General features: G+C 33.5%; 1 protein-coding gene across 3 annotated transcripts in view; it reads left to right on the top strand.

The window, feature by feature from the left end:
• The window catches only part of PPFIA2 (PTPRF interacting protein alpha 2), a 389,841-nt gene that overhangs the window by 72,460 nt on the left and 292,415 nt on the right, over window positions 1-24,966 (top strand). For all 3 annotated transcript variants that reach the window (XM_064491562.1, XM_031463070.2, XM_031463072.2), the window contains one exon: window positions 1,226-1,279. In XM_064491562.1, the coding sequence (XP_064347632.1) occupies window positions 1,226-1,279 (54 nt within the window). The remainder of the gene's footprint in view (window positions 1-1,225; window positions 1,280-24,966) is intronic.

Genomic DNA, 24,966 nt, shown 5'->3' with positions numbered 1-24,966 from the left:
CCTTTCTTTTTCACTGCCCTACCTTTACTGTCCTTCATATGCTCATTTCAGCCCCACGTTTATCGTTAAGATTCCCCATTTTGAGATACCAGAGAATAACGATGTAATTAAGTCCCAACTGAATCAGTGCATGAGTCTTCTTAATGATATCCAGGTGTTGGCTGATTCTCTGATCATAGATATTTAAATTTCTTTTCCTTCTATCTTTGCTCAATCATCTTTCTTTCATCGTTGATTTCTTGCTGCAACTGTATTTTCCCAGGTTCCTCAACTCTATTCTTTCAGCTAGATGCAAACAGATAAGTGACCAGGGTCACAAGAAAGAAACTTTTTAGCAAAAAAAGTGTAACTTCTCAATGTAGCCTCAAACTGTTATTCAGCTACCTATGAGCAGTTTTTGTTTTTGCTTTTGTTTTGATCTGGGGAGAGTGGGGATGTTTTAAAAATTAAAACAATTGCCAACATTAAAAATCTGGAATTCTAGCTTCTTTTGAAAAAGTCATATGATTAGTAACCCTGAAATCAAAACCCTACAACTGATAAGGCTGAGTTGTAGTTTTCCCTATAAACAGGCACTTGCTCTCCAGTTTGTCACAGCATCACCCATTTCTCCATTTATGATACCTTTGTCTTCTCCATTTATGATACCTTTGTCTATTATAGTCATTACTCAGGATGATCTACTGTGGTTGCTGACTCAAGACTAGAAATCAATCCTTGTAAAAGAATAGCTAATCTACCCATATCTGTTTTATGTTTTTATCTTCCATGTATAGTAATAGAATTGCTATAGATAATTAGAATTTTTTGTAGGTTAAACATTTTCCATGGGTTTAATATTTTTGCAAATAATATGTTAAATTGCAGTTTTGTTATTTTTTCTTTCCTGTTCTGCCCTCACTTCAGCTCCTTAGAGAACGAAACATCTGCTTTCCCACATAGAGCCATTTTCTTTGTATATTTCAAGAATAATTAGTGTGTGTTTTTAAAATTTATACGTTGTACAGAGTTGGAGAAACTATCTAGATTTTTTTATGCAGCTATTTGTATAGCATTATAGTGTGCAAAATTGTCTCAAAACAAAACAAAATGAAACAGAGCAAAACAAAACAAATGTAGCTGAGTGCCCTAACTTTGAAGCTAAAGAAAATAAAACACTGTGGGACTGGGAAATTCTCCATGCTGTTGAGTAGCATTTTACAATCAACACCTCTCCCCTTTTCAGGATATCGAATCCCTAACAGGAGGGCTGACTGGTTCTAAGGGGGCTGATCCACCGGTAAGTTAGATTCTTCATTAAATTTAACTATTGATGAGTTAAATTATGTGCATACCAGATCATTAGACAGTTACTTGTATACATTTGTCATACAGGTAACTTTTGGAAATAGTTTCTTTCAAAACTTTGTAGCTATTGCAGTAACTAATACAAAAATGTGAACTTGCTTTAAGCTGTCATTTGATGTTTTAAAAAGTTTTAATAAGTCATAAAATTCATTTCCATATATTGACTCTAACAATAAAAATAAAAGCTTCATTAGAGTATGTACGTACCTTATGTCCTACTGATGTACTACACCAAAAGTTAAAACCTTTTGGAACTTGAGAGTTTAACACTTTAAGTATGTGTAAGATTTTGGTTGGAATATATTTTCTAGTTACTGACAAAAATTATTTTATCAGCCCATTTTTTCACAGTATTGATTCTTGGTATTGCTGTTTCTTCCATGCTTTACCCAGGAAGCGTCTAGAAAATTAGAGAAAATGCTCTAAAATTTTAAAAGATTATCATTTTTAAGCTATAACAAGATTGATGGTCTAGTGTTGGCATCTTTGTCCTTTTTGTGATGTCTGATTTCAAAAAACATTGAATAAATTAAGATTCCTGCGATTTCATGCTTGAGGCTCAAACATGAGTTCATGGTGTATATTAAAGTAATAAGATTAAATTTATTTCAACAAATAGTCAATGCATAAAATTTTGTCACTGTTTGCTTTGTACTTAGCGCTGTGAGGTTTAGTGTGGAACACGCAGAACCCTGTGTTATCAATTTTTTAGCTATACTTCATCCGGGTATCGAGGTGAAGTACATACTTAGATTAAAATATTGGTGAGATGTTAAAAAGATAACCTTCAATTGTAGCTCTTTCTCTCCTGTCTCATTCTCGTGTGTCTCATGATTCTGTTTAGTCTTCATCAAATTGCTCCTAAACTAGGTGAAACAACACATTTTAGTCCTTTCCCTTCCCTTTATTTTCACTGTCTGAATTTATGCAGGAAAAAAAATGTGTTGTCCTCAGATAGCCGCTTTTATTTAGTCCCAGAACCTATTACATTGCAACATAAGACAAGATGAAATGTCAGTCAGTCCAGCAAGTATACTGTGACAGGATTTATGACCAGCTTATATGTAGGGTGGTGTAGGTGACTGCTTTTGTGATGTCATTTCACCCTGCTGCCTTGCACTGTGTTTGTGCATAGCATTCAGCTTTTATTAGAAGAATAAAACTGTTTCCTTCAAAATACCTCCCTCACTATTTACTAATTCCTGAAAAAATTCTACAGTCAGAGATGTTTGTTTTAAGAGGATTTGTCCCTTGTTCAAAACAAAACACCTCTCTTCTGCAAGTGGACATAAAACTCTTGCCCATTGTTTACCTGTTAAAATAAATTAACAATAAAGGATATGGTAGTGTTTATCATATCCTTTCAAGAAGGCATGTTTCTAAACATGGAAGATTAAGTCAGCATAAAGCCTAGTTATTGAAAGAAACCCCTTGCAGGGGTAAAAGGTCACTGAAAGGATAGAGGTTGTCCTGAAGGCAATCTTAGTCAACTTCATTCCCAAGACCTATAAGTGTGTATATGTGTCTGTATTTTTATACTACATATATGTGGTTTTTTTCTTTAGATATAATTTCTAATGTTGTGAAGATAAAATTTCTGTTTTGGCCATCCCCTACCATGATGATGGGTATTTTATACTGCTGTCTACATTTTCCTGCTTCAATGGTTGTGCATTTGTTTTATAACTTTTTGTAAAGTGAAAGACATCATGCAAATGTCAGAGTACATAAGAGCTTAGAAAATCTGGGGTGTTAACAGGACACATGTATTTAGTGTCTCCCATTGTTAAAGAGCTATCAACAGCATATTACTGAGAGCTATGTAATAAAACCACTGTTTAGCCCCCCATAAAGCTTATAAGGTAGTCACAGTATGACGGTGAAATGGTAGTAGTATCTAGAGTTGCTTCAGTCACTTAAGAATAAGACTGAATGAAGCTTTTATTTTTGCCCCCAAATTAGAAAACTGAAAGTCAGAGTAAATTATGTATAACTTAAGTCCATTTGAGGTTTCATATTATTTTTCCTTTCTTTGAAAAAGATATTTATAATTATCTAAATACAGTTATTCATTATCCATTTCTAAAGTTATATATTTTATATAAATGTTTATAATTACTAAACCCATTCTGTGATGAAATTTTCATTGGTAGGATCTTCAAGGTCCTATAATTTTCACTCATTGAACAGAATCTATAAAGTGTTGAGTGAATGGTCTCTCACAAGGAGGTATAGCTATGGAGTAATTTCTTTACCCATATAATAGAAATATCACATATATCTTTAAATATAAATGGTATATTTAAAACTTGAAATTTTTTCTGTGGACAGATATAAATATTTCTGAAGCATTAAAAAAAGTGAATTTTACATTTTTTTAAATAGCAAGCATGTATAAAAAGTTGTGTCAAATTTGCAAATGTCATTATAAATTTGCAAATTTGCATGTCTGGTAATAAATTTGAACTCATGAATATAGTCTGCATTAATATTTTTAACAATAAATGTTAAGTAGGTTTTTTGAAAATTTAGGTAGTCTCAGTTTTAATGCTAATAATGAAAGAGAGAATCACTCATTAATTATATTCAGGGGCCATTCAAGAAGTTTTATAATCGCTTTCTTCTGAAAAGAATTTCAGACACTATGTTTTTAAATTCATAAACTGGAAATCAGTCACTGCTGTAAATAGAACTTATAGGTTTTTCTAAATCACATAGTTATCTTAGAAAATAAACTCTTCTATCATTGAGAAAAATATTGCCTGTTATGTTAACTTAAAATCATCTTTGAAAAATTATATGAAAGATACTCTACATTCTGCATTTATTTTTCATTCACAAAAACTGGATCACAGATTAAGCTCCAGTCTAAAAACATAGCATATATTTACATATAAAATAAAGGGAAAGAAAGATAATTAAACTCTAAAGGGTAAAATATAATTATTAAGTTAAATAGTGCTTTTTAATACACCATTTTGTCATAGTGTATTAACTTTAAAATATTAACATTATTAAAATATCAAAACCTTGTGAAATGTAAGATATCAGGGGTGTCCCAGGTTATCACATTGTCAGGCCATCAGGCCAGCCTTAGGAAGACCAAGGTAAGGTCTAAGTAACTCAGCTTCTGATGGCCAAGCAGATTTTGGATACTGAAAAACAGGTATAAAGCATGAAAAGTTATACTGCTATACCAGCTAAACTGGTATCTAGAGAGCTGTGGATATGCAGGTCTGTGCAGAACCAGCAGTGTGATAGATCATGTCCTGTCTTGAGCCCATGAGCCAGTGTCATAGAGGTGTTGGCCAACCCTTGGCCTGGAGCCAGGATTTGTCTCAGACTGTTAGCTAGGTCTAAGTCTGCTGGCGGGATTTAGTAGCATAGCTTGGCCACAAAAGTTAAGTTTAGTGACACAGACCCAAGCAGACTAATGTGCACAAGGAGGGGAGTTTCCCTTTGTATTGGTTTAAGAAAGTTTCTGGTTATTTATAAACTAGCTATTCACTGTCTTACTATTTCTGATTCTTTTTAAGGGTGAATATAGACAAAATCTATTAAGGAGTTAGGTGGGACAAACTCTAGACTATATGAAACAAATTTCTGAACACATTGGTCAAATGTCAGAGTGTCCTGATATTTCAGAGTGCTGTTATCAGTGTTTGAATTCAGTCCACCTCATTGCCTCATCCAGAACTTAGAGCAAAAATGCCACTGGGGCTATTCAGTTCCTCTCTTGTTTTTCTTTGTTTGTTACCTCAGAGTAATAAGATAAATTTGGTTCCTACACATCTTAGCATTTTGATTATTCTAAGTTTCCTTTATTCAAATGATAATGGTTCTCCTCATTTCTAGAGTGTGGTGAATAAGTGAACACCAATTTAGTCCGTATCCTTGGGCTTGACGTGCACACTGTCCTGAACATTCTCCAGCTCTATTAATTTTTTCCCCACTGAGGAAACAGAATTGTACATTCCGTATTTTTGTACTTTCTGTTCTCATTTTAATGGTCTTCCTGATGGTTCTTAGCAAGTTGAGTAAACACTCCACAGAATTTAAAACAAATTCAATTTCCTGAGAGTGCTGTTTAGACCAGGTTATATATTTTTCAAATTGTGAACAGCATGAAAAAGTCGAAGTCTCCAAAACTGATTTTAATTTGCTTATTCAAAAAAGATCAATGTTCTACACACTTGCTTCAAAAGATAAGGGGATTAAAAAAATGTGAATCTGAAATGTTATCTAATTTAATCTCTTTCAACCTGACTGTCATATTGCTGTATCACTTGCTTTCATTCTCCAATTTGTTTAGTCAGAATTCAGTATTATGTTTGAGTGTACACTATGTGCTACACATTTAGTTAGGTTTTGGAAATACAGTGGTAAACAATTCAGTTTCTCCTTTCAGAATATAGTGGAGTAGACAGGTTGGTAAAAAGTAATTACAGTATAATGTAAGCACAGGATGAGATGAAAGAGAGAAGGTCACATAACCCAACTGGTGAGAACGGAAAGAGTCTGGAGGATCAAAGAAGGCAAATAAAATAAATTAATGTCTAGTTGTAGGATGAGTTGAAGTTTGTCAGCTGAGGAAGGTGAAGCCTGGCATCTTAAACAAGGAAATAGTGTATGCATAAGTCAAAAAATGAGAAAATAACTCAGAGTGGCTAGAGGATGGAAAGTAGCAGTGAGATAGAGAAAAAAAGGTTAAACCAGAGGAAGAGATAAGAAATTTCATAGAAAAAAAAATTGTGATGTATACTAAAGACCGTGAGGATCCATCAAAGTCTTTAAAAAGGAGAGTCATTTAATCTGCCCTGTCCTTTAGAGACATTTTCCTGGCTCTATGGACGAGTGATTGAGGTAAAAGTCCAAGCAGGGAAACCAGTGAAAAGGACTCTTGTAGTCATCCAAAGGAGAGGTGATGAAAATAATGATGGTGACCTTTTTTTTTTTTTTCCCCAGTCCCACTGCGTTATAAAACTCATTGAGGTAGTATTTTAGCAGAAAGTCAACATTGTATTTTGAGTAAAACATTAAATTTTTAGTATGAGCCTATCAAGTGACAGTGAAAATGGAGAGGAATGGACTGATTCATGAGCAATACACAAGAATAGGGGGTTATTTGGAGGAAGGAGAATGAGACTTATTTAAAAACTCAAGGCTGATTTTTGAACTTTCTAGTTTGGCAACTGAGTAATGAATAATTAATGAATGAAGAAGAAGAATTTTAATAATAATTTTAATAGGTCTTCAGGTGGAACAAATTGAAGCTTTCAATAAATAAGAGAGTAAAGGATGTGAAATGGAACTTCCATTGCTGATTCAAAATTTTACTTAGAGCCTCAAAGCTTGGTACCATTGATGATAAGCATCACCTCTACCTTCTGAGGAGGAGTGCTAGACATACCACAGATTTACGAATTAACAATGAGAGTAGTATCAGTCCTGCTGCTATGAATCACCACCTTGAGCCTCTCTCAATGAAGATCAGAAAGGGCTCATTGGCAGAGTTTCAGCTGGTAGAGAGTGGTGCAGTAAAAAAACCTTATGCTTCTCCTAAGTCAGATGAGGGTGGACCCAAAGCAGTGACTCATAGAAGAAGGCAGTGGTATCCCCAGTGTTTGGGTATTTATTCAGCAGGTCTGTCAGTGGGTGATTCCATGAAATATATGTAAGACTAGGGGAGAAAGAAATTAATGTGTATCCCTTCGAGTCTGGGGATGCACATAACAGCTGAATCAGATGTTTGCTTCCTATATGCCAGTGTGGGTAGGGGATAGGGAAGAAAGGACTCAACAACTTCATTTTAATCAATTAATTGATTAATTTTTTAACTTGTCAAAATAGGTACTTAAAATATTGGTGCCATAAATAAGTAACCAAAATAATGAAAGATGGTTTATATGCAGGGATTTTTATCATGAAAGACATGTAATGCTTAGCACATATGATACCAAAAGATTTCCATGTTAGGTTATTTCCTATTCATTAATGCATTACTGATTAGAACTATTTAAGCATCTATATTTCAACATAAACTACTGAATTAGAGGGCACATTCCAAATATGGCTTCCTACATTCAAAAACTTAAATTATGTTAAACATGAAAGTGAGCAAAGAGATATGAATTATAAACTAACGTCTGAAGGTTGGGTTTAGAATAACACTGAATATGGAAGCATTTTTGAGATTTCTCAGTATATTGTTTCACTCGTGATCAATGTGATAGGAAATATTTTAGAAATGATTCACCAGTATAGGTGAATTATTTGGGAAGCTGAGAGTAATAACTCCTTGTTAGAAATAGAGTATTACTTGTTACTTATTGTCAGTTTTTAATCAATCTATAAGAATAAAGGTACTTGAAAGTTTTTGAGGGAAAATCATTATGTTAATTAAAAAATGCATAATAAGCAAAATAAATTAGGAACTTGCATTATTGCAAAGATATATTATTTTTGTTAATAATGATAATACTATATTGAACTATATATTAATATATACTGTTTTCAGATCATATAAAGTTTAATATGTTATTTTAACTATCTTTGCTCCTCAAAATCCCTATTATAATTTTGTCCTAAATAGTAATATAATTTCAACTACAGACATTGTACATATTTGTATTTTGTTCTTTTTTCCCACCTTCTTTTCTATTTCTGTTCATTTTTATTATACATGAATTTGCTTATTTGTGTATATATATGTGTATTTATATATAGCATATATAAGCACATTTAAGGATAAAACATATATGTAATTATTTTATGTATATTTACATATACATTTCATCCTACAAAAAGTAAGGCAGATTTATTTAGTTTCTTCACTAAACAAGAGGCTGGTTTCTAATTAGACTGTTCATATCCAACATAATAAAGTGGACTATTTTTATTCTTGATCAAAGATGCTTATAATTTAGGATGTCTATCTGAAAAGACAGATGGATGAATAGAGCTTTGTACATATAATTGCTCATTAAAATGTCAAAAATATAAAGTAAGAATAAAGGTTTATTTAAGAAACATATTTGTAATGTCTATGATGTTCATAGTGCTATTCTGGGTACCTTAGCAAAAAATGAAAGACATAAATTCAGTGCTATAGATTTTTATACTCTAACTGGCTAGCATTTGTTTCTTCTAAAATATGATTGATAAGTGCAAAAAATGGGTATATAAATACATAATTACATATGTATTATATGGTAATAACTATAGTAAGTGTGTTTGAAGGGATTTGAATTTATTTGGGGGGAAGACTTGTTTTGAAAGGTGAATGTTGAACCAGGTCTTCAAGATCTAACTTGCATTAAATTAGAGCCTTTATTCTGGATGGGAAGAAATCAAGGGTCTTTCCTTACCTTGTATCCAAAAGTATTTCAATTCTATCAACTTTAGCAACTGGTAAAACTGGCTGCTGCATCTTAAAGTACATCAGTTGAAATTTAATTGCTGAAGTTATTTAGAATATAAAATTAAATCTAGTTTGAGGATATCTGTTTAAAAAGTAAAGGTGGGTTATTTCTTTCTAAAACCCCAGAAACTCTCCATGTGCCTGTGGAGCTTAACAGCTAGACACCTGTGCAGCCTTATTGAGATTAGGCTATGGGCCAGTGCTTATTTGGCTATTCCAGAAAACAGTCATGACTGCACCCAGTGGGCCCTCAAAGAAGGAGGGTCTGATGGCCCATTCCCACATAGCCTGAGGTAGCAGGACTTGCACAGATCTAAGGCTGCTGCCGCTGCTTTTCCTGAGATCCCAAAGAGGTGATGCTCTACCTCCTTTGGCGAAATGAGGAAGAAGCTAGTGTTCTGAAGATTTGCCCCTTTCTACCATTGGTATTCATCAAAGTGTGACTGGGTAAGACACTGCAAACTTTTGTGGATTGGGATCCTCCTCTTCTTCCTCTTTGGGCTTCCAGAGAAATCAACATTAGGGCTTACTTTCCTCTAGCCCTACCTAAGAATGAGTTTCTCTGTGAAGGAACACATGTATCTGGAAGGTAAACAGTTTTCTCTAGCTAATTCTCTGAAACGAGATTGTCTTTTTCAAATGCACACTCAGGGAAACATGAATCCTCAAAATGTAAATGCTGAAATTACATGCATATTCTGTTTTTCACTTAGCATTAATTATAACCACTACAGGCACTTTAAAAAGGAATCTGATTTTATATTCATAATAAAGTTGAGATTATGCAGAATTTTTACTTTCAGTTAGAATCTATGTTGTTTCAAGAATACCACATAGCAAGAATATGCCTTAAAGATTTTATGATATGCTATTAAATTATTTTTCAAAAGATATTTGAAGCTATTGAAGCATATTTATAATGTTATAAGTGTTATAGGAAAAGTGGAACAGTTACAATATTAAAATTTTAATATTTCACCAAAAGCATTCATCAAGCTTGAAAGCTGCAAAATCATCTTCTGGCTATATAACACATTCTCTAGGTATTCTTATTCTTATATTTTATAACTAGGAACCATTTATACTTTTATTGGAGTGTGGTAGAAAGCGTTTTGGTAATGCTAGTTATTTTTTCCATTTTTACTTTTCCTCATCATAGATTAAAATGGGTAATCCATATGAGTGACTCTTTTTCTTCTATGGACAACACTTTTTGAAAACAAATTTAAAACCTCCTTGATATTCCTATACAAAAACACTGGGTTTCATTTAAATTACATCACCATTCCCTAAAAGGCCAGGAAATTCATTAAAATTTGACATTACAACCAACATCATTATTCTAACTTTTAAATAAAGGTATATAAGTAATTGCATGAAATATAAGTTGAAAGATAGTCAATGTGAAATAGATTGTCTGAATGATTTTTTTAACTTTTTTTTATTGAGTTATAGTCATTTTACAATGTTGTGTCAAATTCCAGTATACAGCACAATTTTTCAGTTATACATGAACATACATATATTCATTGTCACATTTCTTTTTTGCTGTGAGCTACCATAATATCTTGTATATATTTCCCTGTGTTATACAGTATAATCTTGTTTATCTATTCTACATTTTGAAATCCCAGTCTGTCCCTTTCCACCCCCACCCCCAGGCAACCACAAGTTTGTGTTCTATATCTATGAGTCTGTTTCTGTTTTGCATTTATTTTTGTTTTGTTTTTGTTTTGTTTTTTAGATTCCACATATTAGCGATGTCATATGGTATTCTTCTTTCTCTTTCTGGCTTACTTCACTTAGAATGACATTCTCCAGGAACATCCATGTTGCTGCAAATGGCATTATGTTGTCAGTTTTTATGGCTTAATAGTATTCCATTATATAAATATACCACATCTTCTTTATCCAGTCATCTGTTGATGGACATTTAGGCTGTTTCCATGTCTTGGCTATTGTAAATAGTGCTGCTATGAACATTGGGGTGCAGATGTCTTTTTGAAGTAGGGTTCCTTCTGGATGTATGCCCAGGAGCGGGATTCCTGGGTTATATGGTAAGTCTATTCCTAGTCTTTTGAGGAATCTCCATACTGTTTTCCACAGTGGCTGCACCAAACTACATTCCCACCAGCAGTGTAGGAGGGTTCCCTTTTCTCCACAGCCTCTCCAGCATTTGTCATTTGTGGACTTTTGAATGATGACCATTCTGACTGGTGTGAGGTGATACCTCATTGTAGTTTTGATTTGCATTTCTCTGATAATTAGTGATATTGAGCATTTTTTCATGTGCCTTTTGATCATTTGTATTTCTTCCTTGGAGAATTGCTTGTTTAGGTCTTCTGCCCATTTTTGGATTGGGTTGTTTGTTTCTTTCTTATTAAGTCGTATGAGCTGCTTATATATTCTGGAGATCAAGCCTTTGTCAGTTTCATTGGCAAAAATTTTCTCCCATTTCTTAGGTTGTCATTTTGTTTTACTTCTGGTTTCCTTTGCTGTGCAGAAGCTTGTAAGTTTCATTAGGTCCCATTTGTTTATTCTTGCTTTTATTTCTATTGCTTGAGTAGACTGTTCTAGGAGAACATTTTTGAGATGTATGTCAGATAATGTTTTGCCTATTATTTTCTTCTAGGAGGTTTATTGTATCTTGTCTTATGTTTAAGTATTTGATCCATTTTGAGTTGATTTTTATGTATGGTGTAAGAGAGTGTTCTAGTTTCACTGATTGACATGCTGCTGTCCAGTTTTCCCAACACCATTTCCTAAAGAGACTGTCTTTATTCCATTGTATATTCTTGCCTCCTTTGTTGAAGATTAGTTGACCCAAAGTTTGTGGGTTCATTTCTGGGCTCTGTATTCTGTTCCATTGGTCCATATTTCTGTTTTTGTACCAATACCATGCTGTTTTGATTATTGTAGTTCTGTAGTATTGTCTGAAGTCTGAGAGAGTTATTCCTCCAGCCTCTTTCTTTTTCTTCAGTAATGTTTTGGCAATTCTAGGTCTTTTGTGGTTCCATATAAATTTTATTATGATTTGTTCTAGTTCTGTGAAAGACTTTCTGAATGATTTTTTAAAAACTTTGTGTAGTTTATGAAAGAAATCTAAAATGTGGAAATAAAGTCTGAAACTAAAATGATATAAAAGATATACCATATAATACTAGATAAAAAAAAATAAAAGCACATGCAGCTACATTAACATCAGAAAGTGTATTCTTTCAGAAAAAATATTAAATATAAAAAGAGAGATACTGAAATATAAAAAAATGGAAGAATGAAATTTTACATGCTTGTGTTCCTAATAGCAAACACTTAAATATAGAAGATAAAAGTTAACAGAAATAAAAGGAGACTAAAATTACCCTCAGTCATGGTGGAACATTTTAATACTTCTCTCAATACCTGGTTGAATAGGAAGATAAAATCTTTAAAGATAATGATAATTTGAGCAATGTGATAAATAAGCATGTCCTCCATGATATATAATCTTGCATTTTATTTCTAAAAATTGCCCAAATATGGGTTATACAAGAAGACAATAAATTTCAAAGACCTGAAATCATACAGAATATGTTTTTTTACATCAGAGTTCAGATGGAAATTAATAGAAAAAATGAAATTAAAAGATGATAAATGGAAAGTACTGAAGTGTTGGGAAAGTATGCCTTATACTTCTACTTAATTCATTGGTGAGAGAGTTCAAAATAAAAAATAAGAAAAAAAAGTCAAATTCAATGATACTGGAATACTACATCTTGAAAGATGTAGGATGTGGTTTAAGCCCCACTTAGAGATGTATAGCATTAATTTATATTAGAAAAAATGAAAGCTAAGAAAATCAATGATCTAAGCATCATCTCAAGAAGCTAGGAAAATAGAACAAATAAAACCTAGGATATAGAAAGAAGGGAAAAATGAAGCTAGCAGCAAAAATTAATAAAATAGAAATATTTAATACAGAGTATAAATAAAGCTAAATTTTTTTTTAAAAAAGTTAACTGATGAATCTCTGAGGGGTTGGTAAAATTTAAAATAATGAGGATATTCTGAACACAGTTTATGCTGATGAATTTTAAAAAAGTTGATGAAATGAGGAAGTTCCTAGAAAAACATACCTTTACCAAGATAACACAAAAAATAAAAAGTGCAAAAAATACTTCAGATGAAAGAAATGAAATCTTCAATTAAAAATCTTCTCACAAAGAAAACTCTAGAACCAGATGGCTTCACCAGTGAATTCTACAATCATTTAAGGAAGGGATTATACCAACTATTAAAAGCTCTAAAAGACAATTAAAACGAAGAAGCACTTCCCAAGTTGTTTAATGAGATGCATTAGTTTTCTTTTGCTGTGTAACAAATTACCACAACCTAAGAGACTGAAAGCAACACATTTACTGTCTCAGTTTCTGTGGGTCAGGAGTCTGAAAATAGCTTACTTGGGTCCTCTGCTAAGCATTTTAACTGGCTGCAATCAAGGTGTGGGCCAGGTGGCATTTTGATCTGGAGCTCAAGGTCCCCTTTCGAGCTCCCGTGATAAGTGGTATGTATGTCTATGTATACATGTATGTGTGTGTGCTTGTGTGTGTACACATATATACACATACCTTTATAGTGATGGGAATGAATTATCATTACCTTTGCCATATTCTATTTAGTTGGAAGCAAATCACAAGCCCTACCCATTGTCAAAGGGAGGAGTTTATGGAAGGGTTGAAAATGGAGGCCACCTTTGGGCCTGTTTGCCACATGAGGCAAAAAAAATAACCTTGAAGCAAAGCCTGAAATATTAACCTAAAATGTTAGTTAATTAAGTGAACCAATGAGTAAGGATATGACATCAGGACCTAGTTGGCTTTGTTCCAGAAATGCAAGATTATTTTTACTTTTACAATTAAGTGAATGTAATTCTCCATGTTAATAGGGAAAAAATTCGTATGATTATCTACATAGATGCAGACAAAATACAGATAAAATTCAGCATTTGTTTATAATGATATTTTATATCATATATAATAATCATATAATTATTTAATATCATATAATTATTTAATATCATTACATATTAATAATATAATGATTATTTTTAATGGTAAAATGTCAACATTCTAGGAATAAAAGTGAACTTCCTTATTAATTAGTCAATGTCATTATTTTATTCAAATATTTGTTGAGCAACTAATATCTGCCAGGAGCTCAACTATTTTCCCTGTTCACTCACACTCATGAGGATGTGTTCCTTTAAAATACTGGCAGGTCTCCATGCACATTCACTGTACAGAGAAGATTACTCTTTACTTATCAAAGTACTTACACATCAAAAGTACACACAAAGTACTCTACACTTATCATAATGTACAGCTGGATTTATTTCTATTTTTTCCTAAAAAAAATCTAATAAATATTTTTCTCCTACCCTTCTATTTTTATTTCCTTCCTTTTTATTTAACCAAACATAGAAACTCTTTCAGATCTTTCTGTATTTAACAGCTGAAGATGTGTCTAACTTTCAAAATTCATTTAATATAATTACTTCCTTTTAATGGCTAGATCACATACACTAACTTCTCAACTAACCATACTAAATTAATGAAATAAAAAATCATCAAGGAATGTAACTTTCACCCTAACTTGATTTTGTAAAAGTGGAAAGAAGAATAGATTATTAAAATTAAATTATGTAATATATATTTCCCAGATAATTAAGAATATGAAAAAAATTTCAAACATGAATGTATTTATGCATATTTAAAGTTGTTATGGGAAAATATAAAAAATAGTGTTACACTCATTATATAGAAAGATAAACCAGCACCAGAATGAAGATTTAAAAAATAATCATCTTTTTGTTCATCAATGATACTGGCCTATAGTTTTCTTTTTTAGCAGTGTCTTTGTCTGGCTTTGATATCAGGGTGATGGTGGCTTCAAAGAATGAGTTTGGGAGTATTCCCTCCTCTTCAATCTTTTGGAAGAGTTTGAGAAGGATCAATATGAACTCTTCTTGGTATGTTTGATAGAATTCCCCAGTGAAGCTATATGATCCTGGACTTTTGTTTGCAGGGATGTTTTTTTTATTACTGATTCTATTTCACTTCTAGTGACTGGTCTATTCAAATGATCTGTTTTTTCTTGATTCAATTTTGGTGGACTAGAGATTGTTATTCTAAGTGAAATAAGCCAGAAAGAGAAATAAAAATACCATATGATACCACTTGTATGTTAATCTTAAAAACAAACAAAAAAAAACAGACAGACAAACTTATTTGCAAAACAGAAACAGACTCTCAGACATAGAGAACAAATTTATGGTTACTGGGGAGGTGGTTGGGAGGGGATAAATTGGGAGTTAGAGATTTGCAGATACTATCTGATATATATAGAATAGACAAACAACAAGTTCATGCTGTATAGCAGAGGGAACTATATTCAATATCTTGTAGTAACTTAAGGTGAAAAAGAATATGAAAACGAATATATGTGTGTTCATGTATGACTTAAGCATTGTGCTGTACACTAGAAATTGACATAATATTATAAACTGACTATACTTCAATAAAAATACATATTTTTTAAAAAGGAACTATTAAGAATGAAAGACAAGTTCAAGGAAACTATTCTTGAGGAAGTGACTTTAAAAAGATCAGCTACCTGAAGAGTAGATGATGAATGATCTAGGCAGATATAGTAAGACGAGGAGTATAGTGGGTTAAATAGTGTCCCCCCAGAATTCATATTTACCCAGAACCTTGGAATGTGACCTTATTTAGAAATACAATCTTGGTAGATATAATTAGTTTGGGATCTTGAGAGGAAGTCATCCCAGATTTAAGATGGACTCTAAATCCAATGACTAGTGTCCTTATAAGAAGAGGAGAACACATAGACACATAAAGGAGAATGTCATGTAAAAATGGAAACAGGGATTGGAATCATGCAACTATAAATCAAAGAATGCAAAAGATTGCTAACAATCACTAGAGGCTAGGAGAGAGGCATGGAATGGACTCTCCATCAGAGTTTCCAGAAAGAATCAAACCTGCCCAACTTGATTTCAGACTTCTGGCACCTAGAACTATGAGTGAATATATTTCTGGTTTAAAGCTACCAAGTTTTTGGTAATTTATTATAGTACCCTTAGGAAACTAAGACAGGGATCAAATGACATAAAAGTGGCCAAAGTTTAGTGAGCTGAAGGCAAAGTAAATTCGCTTGGATCATTAAATTAATAATATGCTGGATGCTGTTAAAAAATGAGTAGAATAGGACAAGAATTGAAGAGGTAGACTACCATAGGAGTCCAGGTAAGAGATGGTGGGAGTTTGGCATAGAGTGGTGGCAACAGATAAGTAAAGCAGGTTGAGATATATTTTAAAATTAGAATTGATGTCTTACTTATGTATTGGAAGTGCATGTTGAGGACGATTGAAAATGCCTTTCCAAGTTTTAAGCTGAGTTACTGGATGATGTTCATGACATTTACCAAAACAGAGAACACAAGGAAGAGAAAAATTTGGGAGCGAGGAATGAGAATGTTATTTAGTTTGACATATGTGAGTTCTTTACATGGATTGAGATTTATATTTCAGGGACTCCAGTATGTAAATAATATTTAAGGGCATGGGAATAGTTAAGGTCATCTAGGGAGAGAGTTAGAAAAAGTCCAAGCCAGCACTGAAGCAAATTAGAGGAAAATAAGCGATACAGGACACTAAATAAGGAGCTTCCTGTTGGAAAGTTTATGAATGTTATGTTATAAAGGGAAACAGAGGTAAATGGGGAATCAAGTTCTATTGCCTCACTGTAGTAGTGGATGTAACAGACTTACTTGTATGTAAACAAAGGACTCATGAGTCAAATGATTTAAAGTTCAAGATTGTTTGCCTATCATCTTGAGAAAAGTTTTTCTCAGCAATACATTCAGAGTAAGTCTGGCATTTGTATGATTTTAGTCTTTATGCTACTGTTTTATTTTGTTTGTTTGTTTGTTTACTATTTAAGATGGAATAAGGAATTCTGAAACAAATTGCCAATGCTTTTTTTGTAAATACACTAACCTAGTTCACGTTGCTTTTGATAGCTTTGATGAGCAATAAACCTCAATAGCATTCTGTTATTAATTTCACAGCTAGATCAAATAGTATAACTTAAAAAATGCTTCTATGTAAAATTCAAGTAGAGGAAAAGGAGGTTATAACCTATAGCCAATCCAAAGTTTGATTCATCTATATGGTAGAACTGCTCTTTCACAGTCTATTTTTATACTCTTAGAACTATAGAACTCGAATTGACCTGACAAACTGTATGGCTGTATACTTTACAAATAAGGTAATCAAGATTCAGAAAGGCAAATACTCTGCTTGTGGTCATATCTTGTTAGTGGCAGAAGTGAAAGTAAGATCACTGATTTTCTTTTGTCTGGTCAAAACTGTAACTGTGGTAACTCCTCTTTGGAATTAATCACAAGGGGATGCTATCTTCAAAAGGCAAGAATAGACTCTAGTTTCACTGAGGGAATGAACAAAAGACAGTATTTATTAAGTACTGTGATTATATGAGATAGAAACAAAGTCTTAAGAAATGATCCTAGGATTTAATCCCAATTTTATCACTTTAATAAGTGCTTTGATTTTAGACAAGCTCCTTATTCTCACAGAGCATCAGTTTCCTCATCTGTAAAATTAAACCTGCATTTCACTATTATGTGAGGATTTAGGATAATCCTTTAGTAACTATAATTAAGATTCTGAGCGTCTTGTAGCCTTCAGTCCTAACATCATTAAAGTAAGACAATTTTGAATCATCACCTTGGAAGCTTGCCTTGAGAAGAAGAATCAAGTAGAGGGAAGTAAGAGAAAATAATGAGAAAAGAAAGAAAAGAAAATAGCATTTTAAAGTTCTAGTCATACAACATTGATACATTGACTAACTATCTTTTTGGCGTGTTTTGAAAAAATGTTTTAAATTTTCCCTACAACAGGAATAAATCTCAACCACCTATCTTAACAAATTACTTTTTTCCCATCTCTCTTGGTTTTCACCTGTATTATTGTTCTCCTTTCTCTCCTAGCTCCTTTAACCTTTAACCTTAGGGACCTTTAACCTTCAGATATTCTTCCTTCCTCCAGCAAGCTCTTCCTTTCCACTGACTCCCTTTCTATATTTTCAATTAGCTCTTGCGCTTAACACCCTTTTTTTCAAGATGATATCTTTTCTATGTTGACTGTCTAACTCCTCTGCACAACTAGAGTTATTAAACTAGTACTTAATGCCTCCTACTACAGTTTCTTAGCACATTCTCTCCTTCATTTTCTGTGAAATTATTTCTGCTCCCCAACTATAACAAAATGTTTGAAAATTATATTTGGAGCTGTAATAATTGACTCCAGTGACCTAATTTCATTCTCCATTTTCCTTGCTCGCTCTCTCGCATTTGATACTGCTCAGTCCTTGCCGCAAAAGACTCCTTTCTCCCACTGTATCCAAGTGAGCATGTCCTAAAATTCAGTCCTTGGTCACATGCTTCTCTCTGTACACACATTTTTACAGTGGTCAAGAACTAGCGTAGCTTACCCGACATGTAGCTAAATCAAAAATCTCTGTCTCCAGGCCTAAAGTCACTTTTGACCTCTAATCTTCCTCTTGAAGTTAAAGAGAAATACTTGTTTAAGGAATATTGAAGAGGTTTCTTAACTTATGCCCTATCCTTCCCCTTACTAATCATTCCTGATTACCAAATCTAGTAGCTTTCTCTGTAGATGATCATATTGTGTGAAAATAAAGACAGACTTTATCTGGTTCGGACTTCCCAAGCAATGCTGAAAGGAAACGATGAGCCGGACGTCCTTATCTTGTTCCTGGTGCTAGGGGGAGAAAAGTCATTATTCTATTAGGAAGGATGTTAGTTATATGATTTTCTTCTTTTTTAATCTTACTTTAATAAAGTTTCCCTTTCAAATTGAGGAAGATCTTTTTTTATTTCTAGTTGTCTAAGATTTATTGTCATGAATTAATTTGAATTTTATTAAATTATTTTTGACTTTCTATTGGTTGAGAAAATTATGTGATTTTTTTTCTAGTGAATTATATAAATTGATTTTAATTGTTGAATAAACTTATTTTTGTACTAACACATACTGGGTCATGAGGTATTATACTTTTTATACAATCTTGGATAAATATATTTTCATCAGTTATAGGATTCTAGATTTAAATTTCCCCTCTGTCATTAAAGGTGTTGCTCCATTGTCTCCTAACTTAAATATTTTCTGACAGGAATTCTCCTTTAATATTTAATCACAGTTGCTCTGTATATAATGTATTTTTCTTTCTAAGTGTGCCTTCAAGAGTTTTTCCTCATCTTTGGTTTTTAGTTTTACTATGATTTACCTATTCATGTATTCCCTCTTATTTCTTTCTTGAAGTTCTCTGAACTTCTTGAATATGTAATTTTCCCCCATTTATTTTTGGAAAATTTACATATATTTTAGACTACTTGATAATGTCTTACAGCTTTAGGATGTTCTGTTGTTTGTTTTTCCATCCTTTTGTCTCTCCATGTTTCAGTGTGTGTAACTTCCGTTTACCTATCTTCAAGTTCTCTGGTTTGCTGCTGTCCAGTCAGCAACTAAGCCCATCAAAGGAATTTTTAATCTTTCATATCATGTCTCTTATTTCCAGTAATTCCCATTGGATTGTTTTAGTCACAGGTTCCATTTTTATGCTGAAATTTCCTATTTGTTTTTACTTGTGCTCCACTATTTTTTACTGGGTATTTTAATATAGCAGTCATAATTATCTTAAAGTTTTTGCCTGAATGTTCCAACATGTGAACAACTTGCATTTCTCTGTGTCTGGCTCTATGGTACTTTTTTTTTCTTTTTGCATGTTTTGTGGTTACTGATTGAATATCAAAAAATGTGTAAAAAAAGGAAGAAACTGACAAATTATATTTATATGCATAAATGGTCACGTCTCTTTATCAGGCCATTAATTTGGGGATTAAGTCAGTAGTTAGCACTTGAGCTTGATTTGGGCCTTAGTGATACTTGCAGTGCAACACAGGCTTAAAATGCCTCTATTTTTGAGCTTCACCTATGGTGTATTTCGGATAAGTCTTGGAATGCCAGAAGGATTGTCTAAATGTTCCTGTTCCATTCTCAACTTTCAGAAGACTCTGCATGCCTGTGCTACCAAAGAGGTGGGGGAAGTCTCTCTTTGCGTTCTTGTGCTGTCCCTAGCAATAGACTACGGTGGCTCATTCTCGGAAGAGCCAGGAGAGGAGTGACTGGGATTTCATAGTTCTACTCCTCCAGCCTCAGTGTTAAGCCTCAGGACCAGGTCTTTCTCCACTTTCCTGCTCCTTCCCAAGTCGGCCTAGAATTCTCTACCTTTCCTCCAGGGCAGCTGACCTCTGTCCTGAATCAGTATTTCCATGAGCTAGTCTCCTGCCCTTCCCTCATGGCAGAAAATCTTTTTTTTGTATCATTGCAGAGTCCTGGGTTCAGGTAGTTTTCTTGCTCTTCTCCCAATGGCAGATGGCTTTTTCCCCTACGGGCCATGATGGTTAGAGGAGGTGGATTTCTGTTCCATCTCTCTGGCAGCTGACCTTGGCCTGGGAGCAAGACGTGAGAGGATTCCCTGTTTTCTCCCTAGTGGCAGCCAACTTCTGCCTGGGACTTAAGCAGGATTTCCTTCCTCTCTTGCAGACAGGTGACTTTTCTTATCAAAGCAGGACAAGATGTTAGATGCTACGAGTGTTCTTGCCCCTTCCTTAGTGGCAAACATATTTTTCTCTGTTCATGCCTCTCCTCACGCAGCAGCTGAGGCCATCTTATAAAAGAGCCGGTGATGGAGCAGGTGCAGGCTCCCCTTGGTGTGGGGCTCCCAGGAATTCTGCTCTCCTGTGATAGCCCACACTAAACTTTTAAAAATGTGTCAAAATGTAAGTTTGTTTTTTCTCACCTACTTTTATGACTGCTTTCTCTTGTTTCTCATGTTCTAGCAATAATTAAACAGTTTACATATCCTGTCTTTCCTCAGAGGGGCTTGTCAACTTTGGGGATTTGTTCATCTGAATGCGTTGCATTCTGATTGTTCTCTGATTGTTAAAGAAAAACATTAGATGTTTTTTAGATCACTTTTTTTTTTCCTGATCAGTAGCATGGGAGCAGTGTTCTCTTAACACTTTGTATTGTCCTAAGTAGAAATAGAACTCATCAACCAATTTATTTTCATCCAGTATTGGAATTTATTATTCTTCCTTTTGTTGGTTACTAGATAAACTCTCTGGCCTGTATGATGACCAATATGAACAAATAATATAACATTTTGAACACTATCATGGTAGTAACATTCTAACAGGTTTGAGGGAATTAAGGGGACTGAAGAAATAGCAAATTCACACTTCCTACCTCCTAATCAAGAAATGAGATTTTTGAAAGAAATGGTGGATAAAATCATTATCATTTTCCAAGTTCTTTTCTTTCTTTCCTTCTTCCTTTCTTTTTCTGTCTGTTTCTCTCAACCTGTCTTTCTCTCTCTTTTTGTTTTCCTCCTTCCTTCCCCAGTAGCTGAATCCTAGTTAATTAAAAGTGCTTAATACCTGACTCCTTAAATTTACTTAGCTTGATATGAAAGATTTTCTAGATAGTGTTTCCAATCTCTATTCTAGCTTCCCTTTATTTCCAGAGAAGACTTCTATTCCAGACAAGCTTATGTTCTTATCCTCCCTTCTGTGTTTTCACTTATGAATAGAATGCATTTTCCAATTCATATCTTAACACTTAATTTTTAATCTCTAAATTTTGGTAACTAAATTGTTACCACAACTTATTTGTACATTTTTAAAATGAAAATCCAACTTTAATAAGTGGAATGAAGTGATCAATAAAAATAATTTTTAAGTAACAAATGCATTTTCACTGCTCATCTTATCATTTACAGTTTGCTGAAGTCTGTATCATGTCTTTGAACACTATGCAAATATAAAACAAAACTGCTTCCTGTTGGAATTTTTAAATAAAGAGCACCACCTTGTGGGAATATATGCTTATATGTAATGGAAGACAGGAATATTAAAGGGATAATAATTCATTTTAAAAATACAGTACTTGTAATTTATAGTATAGTAATTTTTTTCACATTTCTCAAGTAGCTTTATTAATTTTTTTTAATTGAAGTATATAGTCAGTTATAATGTGTCAATCTCTGGGCTACAGCATAGTGTTCCAGGCATACATATGTTCATTTTTATATTCTTTTTCATTAAAGGTTATTACAAGATACTAATACTTCATTAACCTGCACTAGAGAATAGATTGCTTAACAAAATGTTATCATAATAAAATATTGCATAACATATAATATACAACTGTCTACTTAAAAATAATGAGCATTTTTCTAGAATCTTTCTGTGGTGCATTATCCTTATTTTTTTTTAACATTAGGTCATTAATACATCTAGGATTTCTTGGAACTTGACTTGAAAAACCTTAGCATTTTTATGGATTACAGTGTTTCTGGTTCTTTTAAATGTTCCACATTTGACATTATTTCATCCCAACTAATTTTCAAAGATTCGACTAAAATTTGGTGATGATACTCTTAAAGTGGGGAGCCCAAAGCTATAAAGTAGCCCTCCTCCCAAATATTAAAAAAACTACAGGCTTCATCATCTTGCAAAATCAAATACTGTGCTTATGCTTTGGGATTCCAAATTACCTTACTACTTTTTGATAACACGTTATATCACTCTTCTGTGTTGAAAAATGCAGAAGAATAAAATCTATTCTGTTTTTTTTTTAATGGTTTATTGTTTAAACATGGGTTTTCTTAAGCCAGGTTTTCCCTACCCTTTCTAACATGTTTGAGTTGGGCAATTATTTTTAGTAAGGTTAAGCAACCTGGCTTTCATTCTTCCAGTTTGTTAGAATTTTATATATCATGATTCTGTCCTTTGTTTCTTATTTATCTAACTTTGAGTGATAAATATAATTTGTGAATGTACCTCTGTGTCTTGATATTCAATAGCAGCGAACTATAAGGGGTCAGTTACAAGAACTTGAGTCTTATTTTTGGTGACCTATATTCAGGTGATTTCCAATCCAGTTACTGATTCTGATAAGAAACCATCTTCACCATCACATTATCCAGCCTGCATGTCCTTATTTTTTTCTCCAAGAGCCTCAATTCAGATAATTATACCACCAGGAGTTTTGGGCTATAGCAATATTTATCTCTCAATTCTTATAACCAATTGTAATTCACATAAATGCTTTACTTGTAGTTATTTTCATTCATAATTTATTATATATAATAAAAATATGACTCTGAGGAACTAGTAGTGGCAGATTTATTGGACTTTGCATGATTTCAGACATTATTATACAGGGTAATTCTTAGTAGCTTTAGGACAGGAGTCTGTAAAGGTATTTTAGTGGTTGAGAGGTCTTTGATGTTTTTCTTTCAGTTCTTATACGGTATATTTGTTAGAAACCCATCCTTCAGAGAGATGATGTGTGACAATAAATTATTTTCAATAAATTCAAATTATAATTCCTTTGCTTTTTTAGCCAATATGAATAGAGCATTGAATGACAGTATATTTTAGAATGACATTTTGAATAACTTACATATGTATGTTACAATAAATGAATGAATATATATATATATATATAAAGCTCTCTATAAAGTATAGTGGCTGGCATATAGAAGGAGCTGAATATGCTTGCAGTTTTTATTAACATTATCATTATCAGATCCCCAAGAAAACCTTGTAGCATACAGAAGGATCAGAGGGCTATAAGTATTGAACATATGTAAAAACTAAGGCCAGAGAAATAAAGTGACCTATATAAATTCCTATATAATTCTGTACAGAAATTGTTCTACAACTAGAGCTAATCTTCTATTTTTCTACCTTTTTTGTTGTATCTCTTTAACTCAACTATACAAGCAATTTTCATGTTAGTCTTACTATAACAACAACAACAACAAAATATATATATATGTATGTATGTATGTATGTATGTATGTATATATATATATATATGATCTCCGATTTTTGAAGTTGCAAGGGTAGGGCAATTGCAGTAATGTCCTATCAGAAGGTAAAATGGCAGCAGTGGCACTGGTCTCAAAATGGAGAGCAGAAGCACGAAAACTCTCTTGCGACTTTGATTCAGAACACATACAACCTTATTTCTGGAGCATGCTATGGTCCTTAGTAAATCACATTCCAGCCCAGATTCAAGGAGTAGGTAACTGTACTCCACTTGTTAGTGGGTAGATCTGCCAAAAATTGTGCTCACTTTTGTAATCTACCACAACCAGACCTGTAGCCATGGAAATGGAAATGGTAAATTTTTTGGCTTCCTGAACCAAATTCCAGTGTGTGTGTGTTGGGGAGTTGGGGTGGCAGGGGAGATGTCTGATAATTCAACTTAGTTCTGCCACCATCTACCCAGAGGTAGCATCAAATTCCACAAATTGAGGGCTCAGTCCCACAAGACACCCCCTCCCTCTACACACATAAACTTTCAGACACTGGTCAGTTGTAAGCTGAGGCTGTTACCTGTGCTTCTGACCAACTGGCTACATATTGGAGGTCCTAGTGACCCCTCCTTGAATTTCGTTAATTTGCTGTAGTCGCTTAGCAAACCCGTTTACTCACTAGATTACCATTTATTATAAAAGACTATAACTCAGGAACAACCACATGAAAGAGATGCGTAGGGCAAAGCATGAAGAAAGGGTGTGGAGTTTCCAGGCCTTCTCCAGGTGTGCCATCTGAATCTCCACCTGTTCGCCAATCCAGAAGCTCTCCACATGGAGTCCTTTGGGGTTTTTATGGAGACTTTATTAGTTATGATTGATTAATTCATTGGCTACTGATGTCTGAATTTAATATCCAACCTCTCTCTCCTCCCTGGAGGTCAGTGGACCGGACTGAAAGTTCAGACTCTCTAATTACTTGGTTGGCTCCACTGGCAACCAGCCTACTTTCTTAGGAGATCCAAATATCATCTCATTAGCATAACAAAAGCACTTTAAAAATTACTCTCCACACTTAGAAAATTACAAAGGTTTGGGGAGCTGTGAGCCAGGAACCACACAAAGACCAGCTGTAAGCGATAAATATATTCGGTCATCTGAATGACCAAATAATACATTTTTCACAATATTGCAATACAGATTGT

This window comes from Camelus dromedarius, chromosome 11 (assembly GCF_036321535.1).
Source record: "Camelus dromedarius isolate mCamDro1 chromosome 11, mCamDro1.pat, whole genome shotgun sequence".
In the NCBI taxonomy this organism is placed as follows: domain Eukaryota; kingdom Metazoa; phylum Chordata; class Mammalia; order Artiodactyla; family Camelidae; genus Camelus; species Camelus dromedarius.
Note: the sequence above shows the minus strand (reverse complement) of the source record. Positions and strands in the feature narration are given on the sequence as shown.